Source organism: Dermacentor silvarum, chromosome 7, assembly GCF_013339745.2.
Source record: "Dermacentor silvarum isolate Dsil-2018 chromosome 7, BIME_Dsil_1.4, whole genome shotgun sequence".
Classification (NCBI taxonomy): Eukaryota; Metazoa; Arthropoda; class Arachnida; order Ixodida; family Ixodidae; genus Dermacentor; species Dermacentor silvarum.
This window is the reverse complement of record NC_051160.1, coordinates 99,445,806-99,458,644: the sequence shown is the minus strand read 5'-3', so window position 1 is coordinate 99,458,644 and position 12,839 is coordinate 99,445,806. Positions and strand designations below refer to the sequence as shown.

At 47.3% G+C, this 12,839-nt stretch overlaps 1 protein-coding gene across 12 annotated transcripts in view; it reads right to left on the bottom strand.

Moving 5' to 3' along the window:
• The window catches only part of LOC119459033 (sphingomyelin phosphodiesterase), a 145,535-nt gene extending 133,973 nt beyond the window's left edge, over window positions 1–11,562 (bottom strand). For 6 of the 12 annotated variants that reach the window (XM_049671072.1, XM_049671071.1, XM_049671070.1 and 3 more), the window contains exon 1: window positions 11,360–11,562. In XM_049671072.1, coding sequence (XP_049527029.1) covers window positions 11,360–11,506 — 147 coding nt within the window. In that variant the 5' untranslated portion in view covers window positions 11,507–11,562. The remainder of the gene's footprint in view (window positions 1–11,359) is intronic. The other 6 variants (XM_049671066.1, XM_049671065.1, XM_049671075.1 and 3 more) reach the window with 2 other exon arrangements.
• Window positions 11,563–12,839: the final 1,277 nt, after the last annotated feature.

The window sequence follows — 12,839 nt, the reverse complement described above, 5'->3', positions numbered from 1 at the left end:
TTGATGCTCCGAATGACCCAACATACCATGATCATGGCCCTTCTGCGTCCAGCAGACACTCGAGTCGCCTTTCATCGCCGCACCCTTCTGCACGCTCATTCCCGGAAAACTGACGGATGCAGCTCTCGGAGGTGACGCTGCATTGCACCCCCGGCCTGCAAGTCCTCTCCTTACATTTCCGACAGGTGAGAACCTAATCGCCATAGAAGGTGATGCTCTACCTGTAACCGCCCTAATCGACACCGGCACACACATCTCAGTCATAAGCGCTGATCTTCAGAAGCCGCTCAACAAAGTGCTCATACCTGCCGAGTCCCGCGTATTACAAGTCGATGATGGGGGAACTCCAGCTGTGCTGGAAATGTGTGCCGCTCGTGTCAGCGTAAGCGGTCGCCACAGATCTGTTTTGTTCCAAGTACTTGACCATTGCCTTCCGGACGTGATCCTTGGCCTTGATTCCTTATCTGCTCATCATCGTCACCAGCCTATATATATATATATATATATATATATATATATATATATATATATTCACTGCAGGACGAAGGCCTCTGCCTGCGATCTCCAATTAGCCCTGCCCTGTCTTGCGCTAGCTGATTCCAATTTGCGCCTGCAAATTTCCTAACTTCATCACCCCGCCTTGTTTTCTGCTGTCCTCGACTGCGCTTCCCTTCTCTTAGTATCCATTTTGTAACTCTAATGGTCCAACGGTTATCCATCCTACGCATTACATGACCTGCCCAGCTCCATTTTTAGATGCGAAGCATCTTATGCTCGGGGCTATGTGACTCCCTGTCTCCCTCCGCCGTGCGGCGTCCACTTCCTGTTCCACTTCCGATTCCGGTTCCACTTCCGGTTCCATTTCTGGTTCCGGGTCCGGAAGCCAGCTTCCGGATTCCGGAGAACGATACCGGCGTTTTGCATGAATGATCCCCAGGTGCTTCGCCCACTCATCATCATTCACTTCGTCCTCTCGCCAGCGTCAACGCCAGCGCCGTGGACAGCGCCGCGGAGAAGAGGGCTCGAGCGGCTGCCACGAAACGGCAGTGGCGACAGGCCGATCTGAAAACAAATGGGAACTTGAGTCGACCCCATGGCTGGTTCCCATACTACTCAGGGTTCCCCTACGGGAAGATGGTGAAATTTTTTCCTCCTAATGTCAACTAGAATATTGGTTATCCCTGTTTACTCTCTGATCTACACCACTCTCTTCGTGTCTCTTAACGCTTCCTAACATTTTTTGGTCCTAACATTTTTTGGACCTAACATTTTTTTGGTCCATCGCTCTTTGTGCGGTCCTTAACTTGTTCTCGAGCTTTTTTGTTAACCTTCACGTTTCTGCCCCATGTGTTGTTACCGGTAGAATGCAATGACTGTACACTTTTCAACAACAGTGCCAAGCTCCCAGTCAGGATTTGGCAATACCTGCCCTATGCACTCCAACCCAATTTTATTCTTCAGTAAATTTTTTCTCATGATCAGGGCCCCCTGTCAGTAATTGACCTAGATAAACGTACTCTTTTACAGACTCTAAAAGCTGGCTGGCGATCCTTAATTCTTGTTCCCTTGCCATGCTATTGAACATTATGTTTGTCTTCTGCATATTAATCTTCAACTACACTCTTACACTTTCTCTGTTAAAGTCCTCAATCATTTGCTGTAATTCGTCTGCATTATTTCTGAATAGGACAATGTCATCTGCAAACCGAAGGTTGCTGAGATATTCGCCATTGATCCTCACTCCTAAGCTTTCACAGTCTGAGAGCTTGAATACTTCTAAGAAAGCAGTGTATTATCATTGGAGAGATTGTGTCTCTTTGCCTGACCCCTTTCTTGATAGGTAACTTTCTGCTTTTCTTGTGGAAAACCAAGGTTGCTGTCCAATCTTTGTAGATATTTGCCCAGATATTCACGCATGCCTCCTTTATTTATTGATTAAGCAATGTCTCTATGACTACTGGTGTATCTACTGAATCAAATATCTTGATTACGCAATGTCTCTATGACTGATAGTATCTCTACTGAATCAAATACATTTTCATAATTTATGAAAGCCATATAGAGAGGTTGGTTGTACTCCACAGATTTCTATGTTACCTGATTGATGACATGGATGTGATCTATCATAGAATATCCCTTCCTGAAGCCAGCCTCTTCTCTTGGTTGGCTGATGTAAAGTGTTGTCCTGATTCTATTGGGAATTATCTTGGTGAATATTTTATACAATACTCCAAGGAAGCTAATGAGTCTATAATTCTTCAATACCTTAACGTCTCTCTTCTTATGGCGAGTATAATGTTGGCGTTCTTGTAGCTTTCTGGTAGACTTGAAGTCGTGAGGCATTGGGTATAAAGGGCCGCAAGCTTCTCAAGCGTTATATCTCCTCCATCTTTAATTAAATGGACTGTTATTCCATCTTCTCCAGCAGCTTTTCTCCTACTCATGTCTTTGAAGGCCCTTCTAACTTCATCGCTAGTTATAGAAGGAACCTCTGTATTCTGTTAATCACTACTTAGAATGAAAATAGCTTGGCTGCTCTGGGCACTGTACAGGTCAGTATAGAATTCTTCCGCTGCTTTTACTGTGTCATCGAGATTGCTGATGATATCACCCTGCTTATCGTTCAGTGTATACATTTTTCCTTGTCCTATGCCAAGTTTTCTTCTCACTGATTTCGTGCTGCGTCCATGTTTTACTGTTTCCCCATACTTTTCCACGTTATATTTTCGGATATACCTTACCTTCTTCTTGCTGATCAGTTTCCACATTTCAGCGAATTCTATCTGATCTCTCGAGTTCGACCCTTTCATGTTTTGCCGTTTCTTTATTGGGTCCTTTGTTACTTGGGAGATCCTTTGTTACATTGTTACTTGGGTTATCTGCTCACTCAGGTATAATTAACCGCTCGGCTGGTATAATCCAACTTGACTTCTCTGTTGTTACCGACCTTCCCGACTCAGGGCAGATCCAGTTCTGTTGTACCGACCTTCTTCGTCTACCACCGCAGGCGCTGCCCTGTATCGCAGCTGTGCGCAACCCCTGAGTACCGGATGGTGACTACGTCGTCACAGCGTGTCGTTTCCTCGCACCGTTGTGACCACATCGGTTAAAAAAACTAATCTTCCGCTTCGGAATTTTAGAGTCTGCGCTGAGGTAATACCCAAAGTGAACACTCTGTCCACACTGTCGCCACCGCACGAGCACGAACTTTTTTACCTGTCGCCTCATCAGCCTTCCACCAACTCTTCCACCGCCCGCAACGCTCATTCCACAACGTCGCCCCCTGCGCACGACGAAATTACCAAGATGACAGCCCTGGACGTTTCTCCCACACAAACCGACGATCTTCGTCATCTGCCCACATCTTATTGCGACATTTTTGACATGAACGGTCAGCCTTTGTGTCAAACCTCCCTTGCCTTCTTGTACAGGATAGGATACTTCACCCCCTCTTGACAGACTGCCCCATCGCGTGTCCCACTTCGAGCGCCGAGTGATACAACAGGAGGTTGATAGGATGCCTACTAAGGGCACCATTGAACCATCGTCGAGCCCGTGGGCTTCTCCTGTTGTCTTCTAAAAAAGGACTCCTTGAGATTCTGTATAGATTACAAACATCTAATCAAGATAAATGGTGTCCAATCCAATGCCACGCATAGACGACGCGTTGGATTACCGGTGCGATGGTGCGACGTCAGGGTGCGACGTCTTTTTCATCAATAAAATTGCGCTCGCGTTGCTGGCCGATTGCCATCGACGACATGGATCATGAGAAGACTATCAGTTTCGAGTCATGCCGTCCGGCTTGTGCAATGTTCCAGCCGCGTTTGAGCGCAGGATGGACACGCTATTGCACAGCTTTAAGTGGTCTATATGCCTTTGTCACCTCGACGACGTCATCGTGTTCTCACGGACCTTCGCGACACACCTTGAAGGCCTTTCGTCAATTCCTGTGATGCTACTGCGGGCTTCTGATTTGGATCAATTTTTGGAGCATTATAAATTTAGTTTTGGAGCACGTTGGAACAGGAAATTTGGCATTTGGCAGCAGCTAATTTTTCACATCCTGAAGTATTTCGAAAAAGCGAATTGCCATTTACATTCAAAGACCTGAAAAATTCGTACGTTCTTACAATTAAGCTTGGTAAGCATTTCCATCCATTGCAGATGTCGTGGAGTAAAAGAATGCTCTTCTGTGCATGCGACACACACACACACACACACACACACACACACACACAAATTGATATCGTTTCATATATTGCTAGCTTTCCCAGATGTCATTCGGTATATCCAGAAACAGAAATGATGGACAGATTGGCGGCATGCAGTTATTATAATCAGATGTCATGCTGTGCTTCAAACCAGCTACAATAGAACCCCGCTGTTGGGTTCCCGCGTGCTGCGTTTTCCCGGCTCTTACGTCGTTTTCAGCCGGTCTCAGCCTAGCTCCCATAGGACCCAATGCATTGATTACCCCGCTGTTGCGTCGCAAAAGTGGGACCGTTCGCGCATCATGCGTTGCAAACTGCCACCCCGCGATGGCCTGAGCGGCCATTGTGACTTTTCATGTAGCTTGGCTTGGTGGCTTGACGATGGGATTGGCTGCCCAAAGTGCCGGGGGCGACACCTATGACGTATTTTTGGTTTACACCAGCAAAAGCATGGCCTTGGACATTCGTATTTGCTATCTAAAGCTGGTGTCTATGACGTGTTGGCGCCCTAAATTTGGTTTTGGCGCATAGATGTGCCGTATAAATTCCAAGGGCTATAACGCCGTCGCCCCGCGCCTTACGCTGTATGTGCGAGTTAAAGCATGCAAGGGGAGCCGACAACTGCGGCCAAATCTCGCGCGCGCAAGAAAGAAAAGCAGTGAGGAAGCGCACCTTCTTCCCTCCCGCTCGAGGCATCGGCGAGGGAGCGAGGGAGGGAGAGCGAGCGGCGTTGTACTCTGGCATCAACTGCGTACTGCGCAGCGGCGCGCGGTCGCGATGGCCGTATCTTGAAGGCGATCTACGTTGGGGGCAGTCTAGGAAGTGCAGGTCCGTCAGCGGCTCGTAGCTTTGCGCGTGCTGGGCCGGTATTTTCTATCAATGCCTTTCCTGTAATAATGCCTTTTCGCTCTTATCGCGCTTTGTCAGTGGTCAGAGTGACGGTCCGCTCGCGTTATCAATGGGATCAACCGGCTGTGATCGGTGATTGATAAGACTAATATAGAATAAGTCATAAGGCATCGCTACAAAATAGCGGCCCTGTGTGTTCTCGGCACTCAGTTTGCGGGGGAGCGATAGACACCACTGGGCCGGTATTTTGTGGCGATGCCTTATGCCTTATACTATACTACAGTCATGATCCACCACTCACGGCCGGCTTATCTCGCTGATAACGTGAGCGGACCGTCGCTCTAACCACTGACCAAGGGCGAAAAACGCGAAAAGGCATTATCATCGGAAAGGCATCGCTACAAAATACCGGCCCAGTAGGGTCACATCGTTCGCTGCTGCTGCGGCGCATCCTCACGCCAGCGTTTGACAGCGTGTTGTTTGCCTGTGCGCGCTGAGACCAGGCTTGTTAATATAGGTAATAAGCGAATGTTTACAAGTTTATATGGATGATAAAACTACTATACTACTTACTTTGTATAGCTGCCTACTAATTTGCAATCACAATCGATGGTTCGGCTTTCGGGCGAAACTACAATTTTTTTCACACGTAAGAATTCAAATAACATCGTCCGCAGTTCAACACTATATTGTCATTTCTACATTTTTCCTGTTTTCGGCTATGGCGTTTCCCGGCTGCTGGAGTTTTTTTTACGGTCTCACGAAAAACGTATCAGCGGGGTTCTAGTGTACTAGCTGCGTTTCCGGAGTAGATAACGTCCGCCGATGAATCGCCAATTGACCCTGAAGCCACGAGCCTCAGCAGAAACCGCACTTTGCCGTCGAGCCGCCTTGGAAGGCAGACAACGCGTCGGCGCCGTGCGCGGCGCTGTGGCTTAATCGGGACGTACGCGCTCGTGCTGTTTCGTCTCCTGTTCGCAGCTAAGGTTGCAACTAAGGCTCGCCCTATCATCACGTTGCACGTTTTAAATCCCCGGTGGTGGAATTGTTGGCGATAGACACCGTCAAATGCGAGACGCAATTTTCGTTGATTGTATCAGGATGGCGCAGTAAATCCCACTTGGCGCACTTTGGCGCAGTTGGCGCAGGAGTGGAACCACTGCGATTCTTTCAGTATGGAGTGCTGCTGGGATATAATTGAATTCTTCGAAACGGAACTTTGGTCCCCACCAAATTACTATCCTGACTCGTCTCGTCGATTCATTTGGCGTCTGCCTCGATACCTCAAATGTTCCTGCTGTTCTCGATTTTCCTCTTCCGACATGTGCTTTGTAGGCTTGTGCTCTTATTTACGTCGATTTGTGAGAAATATTGCGTACATTGCTCGGCCTCTGACTGACCTTCTCAAGAAAGGCGTCCCTTTTTCATGGGGTCCTGACCAAGCTGCTGACTTCCATCGCCTTGTCCCCCTGCTCACTAGTCTGCCAATTCTTGCTCACTTCGACCCATCTGCGCCAACAGAGGTCCACACAGATGCTACTGGGGATGGAAAGGGCACTGTTTTAACTCAGTGTCAACGCGAGAATGAGAGTTATTGCTTACGCGAGTCGCTTGCTTTATCACGCTCAACGCAATTACTTCATTACAGAGCGCGACTACCTCGCACTCGTACGGGCAGTGGGCAAATTCCGGCTGTATAAGTACGGCCGACTTTTCACTGTTTCCTCGGGCCATCACGTTCTATGTTGGCTCTCGACACTTATAGATCCCACGGATAATCTAGAGCACTGGGCACTACATCTTCAAGAACTCACCTACACAGTGGTGTACAAATCCGGTAGGCTACACCAGGATGCAGATTGCCGGTATTGGCACTCCGTTGATGCTCCTGGCTCCAATAATGCACCATGCTGGTATATTCACCCTCTCCGCCTTCCACCACATCGCCGAGGAGCAAGAGCGTGATACACGTGTTCGCGACCTCATAAGCCGCCTTCGTTCTGACCCGTCAGACCCTTCACTTTGCATATACTTCATTTAAGATTTCATCTTATACCACTGAAATATGCACTCAGAAGAACACGAACTGCTGATAGTCGTTCCCTCTCATCTCCGGGCGACTGTGGTCGAGCAGCTCCATGATGTTCCCACTCCTGGCTACCTGGGTGTTTCCAGGACGTACGATCGTATCCGGCGACGATATTTCTGGCCTCGAGTCTACCGTACCATGCAACGTAATGTCGATGCTTACGAACCGTGCCTACGTCGTAAGAAGGCTGCTTTGATTCCGGCTGGAATCCTTGTTACGTATTCGGCGGTAGCACGGCCACCAGTTACCGAGGAACGGATGACCAGCACCGAGGCCCGGAAGACAATGCCGTTTATTTTTGCCAAACCAGCTTTTTCCGCATTTACAACCAATCACATGGGCGCAAACATAAAAAGGAAAGTGAGTGTCTGCGAGCGTGGCAATCTTATTTGAAGATGCAAGCGTGAACACAAGGGAAGCATTGCTAACATAGCCCCCCCCCCCCCTTCCAGCCAATTGATATCCTCACCAAACTGTTTTATCATGTGGGCCTCGACGACATTGTTGGCCGTTTCCCTACAGGAGCTGGAAATGAGTGCACCGCCGTTGCAACAGATTATTCAACCCACTACGCCGTCAAACGACCAGTTGCGCGGCCAACGTCATAGACATCCTGCTCCAAGATATCCTCTTCCACACCGGATCTGCTCGCCAGCTTCTCACAGAGAGGAGCCGCTGCTTTTTCTCTATAGGGTTATCGAAGACACACTTCTTTCTTGTGCCACGAAACACAAGTTACCGACAGCATACCATCCTAAAACGAACGGCCTCACTGAAGACCTGAACCGAACACTTACAGATATCCTCTCGATGTATATCTCTTCACATCATCGTGACTGGGACGCCACCCTCCCATTTGTGACGTTCGAGTACAACTCTTCGCGTCACGACACCACTCTTTACTCTCCCTTCTATGTCCTCTTTCGACATGACACGACATTGCCTTTCGACAACCTTCTGCCAACTGCTCTCGAGTTCCAGTCTGAATACGCTCGCGACGCCTAGCTACAGCCGCCAAGACACGCCGTATTTCCCGCCGTCGCCTTTGTGTGCCGCAGGCAAGACATAATTCACTTTAGGATAACCGTCATCCTGATGTCCTGCTCTCTGCCGGTGACCTCGCCCTCCTTTGGACGCCTTCAAGGCGTATGGGCCTCTCGGAAGAACTCCTCTCCGGGTACTCTGGTCCTTACCGTGGTGTCACCTACAGCTCCAGCCGGTACTTCCCCGTCGTCCATGTCATCTGATGTCGTCCAATGGTTCGCCTCAAGCCGTACCATGCGGCCGTACCAGCTTCTCACAGAGAGGAGCCGCTGCTTTTTCTCTATAGGGTTATCGAAGACACACTTCTTTCTTGTGCCACGAAACACAAGTTACCGACAGCATACCATCCTAAAACGAACGGCCTCACTGAACACCTGAACCGAACACTTACAGATATCCTCTCGATGTATATCTCTTCACATCATCGTGACTGGGACGCCACCCTCCCATTTGTGACGTTCGAGTACAACTCTTCGCGTCACGACACCACTCTTTACTCTCCCTTCTATGTCCTCTTTCGACATGACACGACATTGCCTTTCGACAACCTTCTGCCAACTGCTCTCGAGTTCCAGTCTGAATACGCTCGCGACGCATAGCTACAGCCGCCAAGACACGCCGTATTTCCCGCCGTCGCCTTTGTGTGCCGCAGGCAAGACATAATTCACTTTAGAATAACCATCATCCTGATGTCCTGCTCTCTGCCGGTGACCTCGCCCTCCTTTGGACGCCTTCAAGGTGTATGGGCCTCTCGGAAGAACTCCTCTCCGGGTACTCTGGTCCTTACCGTGGTGTCACCTACAGCTCCAGCCGGTACTTCCCCGTCGTCCATGTCATCTGATGTCGTCCAATGGTTCGCCTCAAGCCGTACTATGCGGCCGCCATCTAGTGGGCACCATGTTGGCGCTTTCGCCACCGGGGATTTTGTCACGATGCCACGATAGCGACAAATAAGACGAGCACAAACAAGACGAAAGAGACAACGCAGTATGACACTAGCCTAACGGTCGGCCATACTGGTTCTACCGGCCATATCTTCTGAGTAGTAAAAACGGTCCCATTTAACCTTATTCAATATTTATTGAAACTGTGCGTGCTTATATATGTAGTTACGGGTGAAGCGTTTACATAAGATATCAGGCGATCAGTCGGGATGGTTTGCACTTTTCGGGACCGGTGCTGGGCCTGCCAGTCAAACGCCGTCTTTCTTCACTACTCCCTGTCTCCATCGTGATTCCTGCTCTCCCTACACTCTGTTGCGAGATCTCATGACATGTTGCGTGTTTCTTAAGACTCCTGTACTTTAGTCCGCGGCTTTCTGTTCTACTGGTAAGAAATTTCCATGTATTCAACCTATTATATAAATTAGTATTCTTTGCCTAATAAAACAGTATGAGTTTCTCTATCTATGTAGCCTCTCATGCCATCTCAGAGACCGAAGTTCTCTTCTAGCTTGCGCAACCAGGTATGATGTGGTCATGGTCAATCTGCCGTAACGATAGTTCTATTATCCTCATCAGTACTTGTTCATCCGGCTTTCCTCATATATTCGTCCCTCCGCTATCGTAATGATCAATTCGTAGCCACCCAATGGCCGCATGTCATCTTTGTCACGCCGTCGTCGCACCTTTACCGTCATTTAGGAACCATTCATCAGTGTCGTCACGAGGCCTCCGTGCTTCCACCTTCGTCGTCCATCGAAGTCAATGCTTACTCGTAAGTCACTTGTTATCGAGGTACAATGCTGTCGTGACATTAACGTCATTGCATCGTAGTCATGCATTCCTCATCGTGTATTCGTTGCCATTCCACTGCGGTCGCGTTCCATCGCCGTCAATCCAGCTTCGTCTTCTGATTGTCATGATAGCGGCGGTGGCGTCACGTTATCGTGGTCATATATTCGTCGCCACGCCATTGCCTTCACACATTCGCAGTCTTTCCATTGTACTAATTCCATGGTCCTCCTGTTTTAGTTGTTATTCCACCAATATAATTTTTGAATCATCATATTATTGCCATCGTACCGCGTTCGTCGTTCCATTGCAGATAGTTCATGATGCAATATAAGTAAAGAAGGAGTAATACCCATAATCGTGATTTTTTAAACATATTCAAAAATAGGTGAGAAAAGCGGTGAGCGATCATATAGTCTACGTAAATACAAATAACACCGAGAACTAATTCAGGAGGCAAAAACTTGATAACAGAAAAAAACTAATGCAGTAAACAAAAGTAAAATAAATTGACATATTAAAAGAAAAAAAATCCACGAACATCTAAGCACATCTTGCGAGTGTGAATGCGAAAATAATAATGTTCAATGGAAAGCCGCATAGGGGTCCTTCTAGTTTGGCGCTGCGAGTAATGTAGTAGTGCGGTACGTGCTGTCCGAGCCTGCGGTGCCGACGTCCCATGCCACCGCAGGAGCTAAGCCCAGTGAGGGTGCTATATATATATATATATATATATATATATATATATATATATATATGATGTGTGTGTAATCATATCATAAGAAGCCAATAACCAAGGACAACATGTGGAACATTACTTGTGCTTACTAAATGAATTAAAGAAATGACAACTGTTAAATGAAAATGGTGGAAAAAACAACTGCCCGCAGGTGGGGAACGATCCCACGTCTTTGCATTGCGCGTGCGATGCTCTTACCATTGAGCTACCGCGGCACCGTTTTCCCATCCACTTTCTGGGGTATTTATGTTTTTACTACTAGAGCGAACCCTGGGAGTGTTAGCCAGTGCCACCAATCAGAAACCTTGGCGGCGGATGTGGAACATCCTTTATGCCGCAGGCGTCACGAGCACGTGATCTTTTCGAGCACAGATCAATAAGCCCACATATCGTGTATATATATACAGACCGCGCACCGGCTTCGCGCATTTGCTCTCCCCTCACGCAATACCTGGTGCGCTATCGTGGCAGCAGTCATGTCGCAGCCAATTGGAATTTAGGTGCCGTTTCGCTATTCCAAACAGACGCCGGCTTTTCGCTCAACGGGCCATTGGACGTCTTAGCATCAAAACAGGCAGAAAAAGACGAAAGGAAAGAAAGAGCAGTTGAAGCATTCAGAACCTCATAGCAAAAGTAATATTTTGCAAGCACCTTTCGTGTATAAAGCCACTTAGAAAGCTTCACGACGTACCTTAGCAAAAATTTGCAGCTGCGTTCTATGTTGTAAGGGCTCCGTCCAGTGGAAGTGCGGTGAACTGCTCATCTCTTTGTCTCTTATCGGGCGGGACACGGTCATCCCCACCGCGACCACCAGCAGCAGCACCAGTGGCATCATCATGTTCCTCTTGACTCGCAAGAAGGTCCTGCTAGTTTTTTCTGGATTCCCTACAAACATCGCAGACAGGTTTCCTCGTGTGACTGCAGACATTACAATAATTAGACTAAGCCAGCTCCATAATTGAGAGGTTCCAAACGCCAATAAATGGAGTCCAAGGTATTGTAGTCATGACTTGTTCATAGCTCCCCTGCCATCGCTTTCCGAGTCTGCAGTTCACAAAAGCATGTCATTTCAGGTTAGCTTGCGTTACGTTTAGGGAAGCCGTCACTAACTAGTGTGATTCTGAACGCACACGTTTCTTGGAGCCGTAAGAAATCCGCACAAATTGACGACCAACTCTGGGCGACACAGCAAGACTGCGAGGCGGCGACGAGGCAAACCTCGACGTCCCCACGTGGGAGGCCTAGGGCCAGCCACCACCTCTTGCTGGTTTCAATAAAGTTTATTCAGTCAGTCAGTCTAATTGGCCACCGATGAAAACAATTATCAAAGATGTATCCAAGCCTTTACTAAATCGCCCTTAGAACAGCACACACTTCATGCCATAGTCAATTCAGATGTCGAAGACAACTTCAACATATCACCAAATACTAAATGCAAAGATTACGGAAGGCGCAAATGTGTTGCTGTGTAGCTTCTTGCATTATCTTATAGTGAAAAACATGGCTGTTTCTTCATAAGGCTTTTGTCATGAAAAATTTATCCCACTTTAAGGGTAACGAATATTGACTGCAGAAGTAGTCGAAACGTGTCAAGGTAGATAGCAGCCAGCGTTACACAATGCCGTAGACTAATTATAAATTTATATACAATTTTGGAACAACTATTTGCCCACTAGAACATTTGTTCGGTATCATTTTTGAGAACGTCATGTAATTATTACTTGTAAGCGACGAAAATGAATTTCCGGTTCCTCAAAGTAAATTTTTATGATAAATTCACCTTACATGTAACAGAAATGCTACAGGAAGCACATTACTATATTATATCGGAATGAAATGCAATGCTATTGATCCATTTATTTTTTTCTTCTTACAGTAACACCGTCATGTGAGCAACAATTTATTTGACAATACATCGCGCAATTGTTGTGGTATTTATTCACTAATGTATTTAGTCTTCTAGAAATAAACACTTTATTATCCATTTGAGAGTTCCTATATCCTCAGAAATTTCTAAATACATTATAGAGAGAGTTGGGTCTCTGCAATTTTTTTCATCTGAAACACTTTTTGACGCTATCTGCAAGAGCATGTGATGTGTAAAGGTTTTAAATTTGTCTATGTTGTTTCCAATTTTGGCGGAAACTGGCGGTATTGATTTGCCACATTTC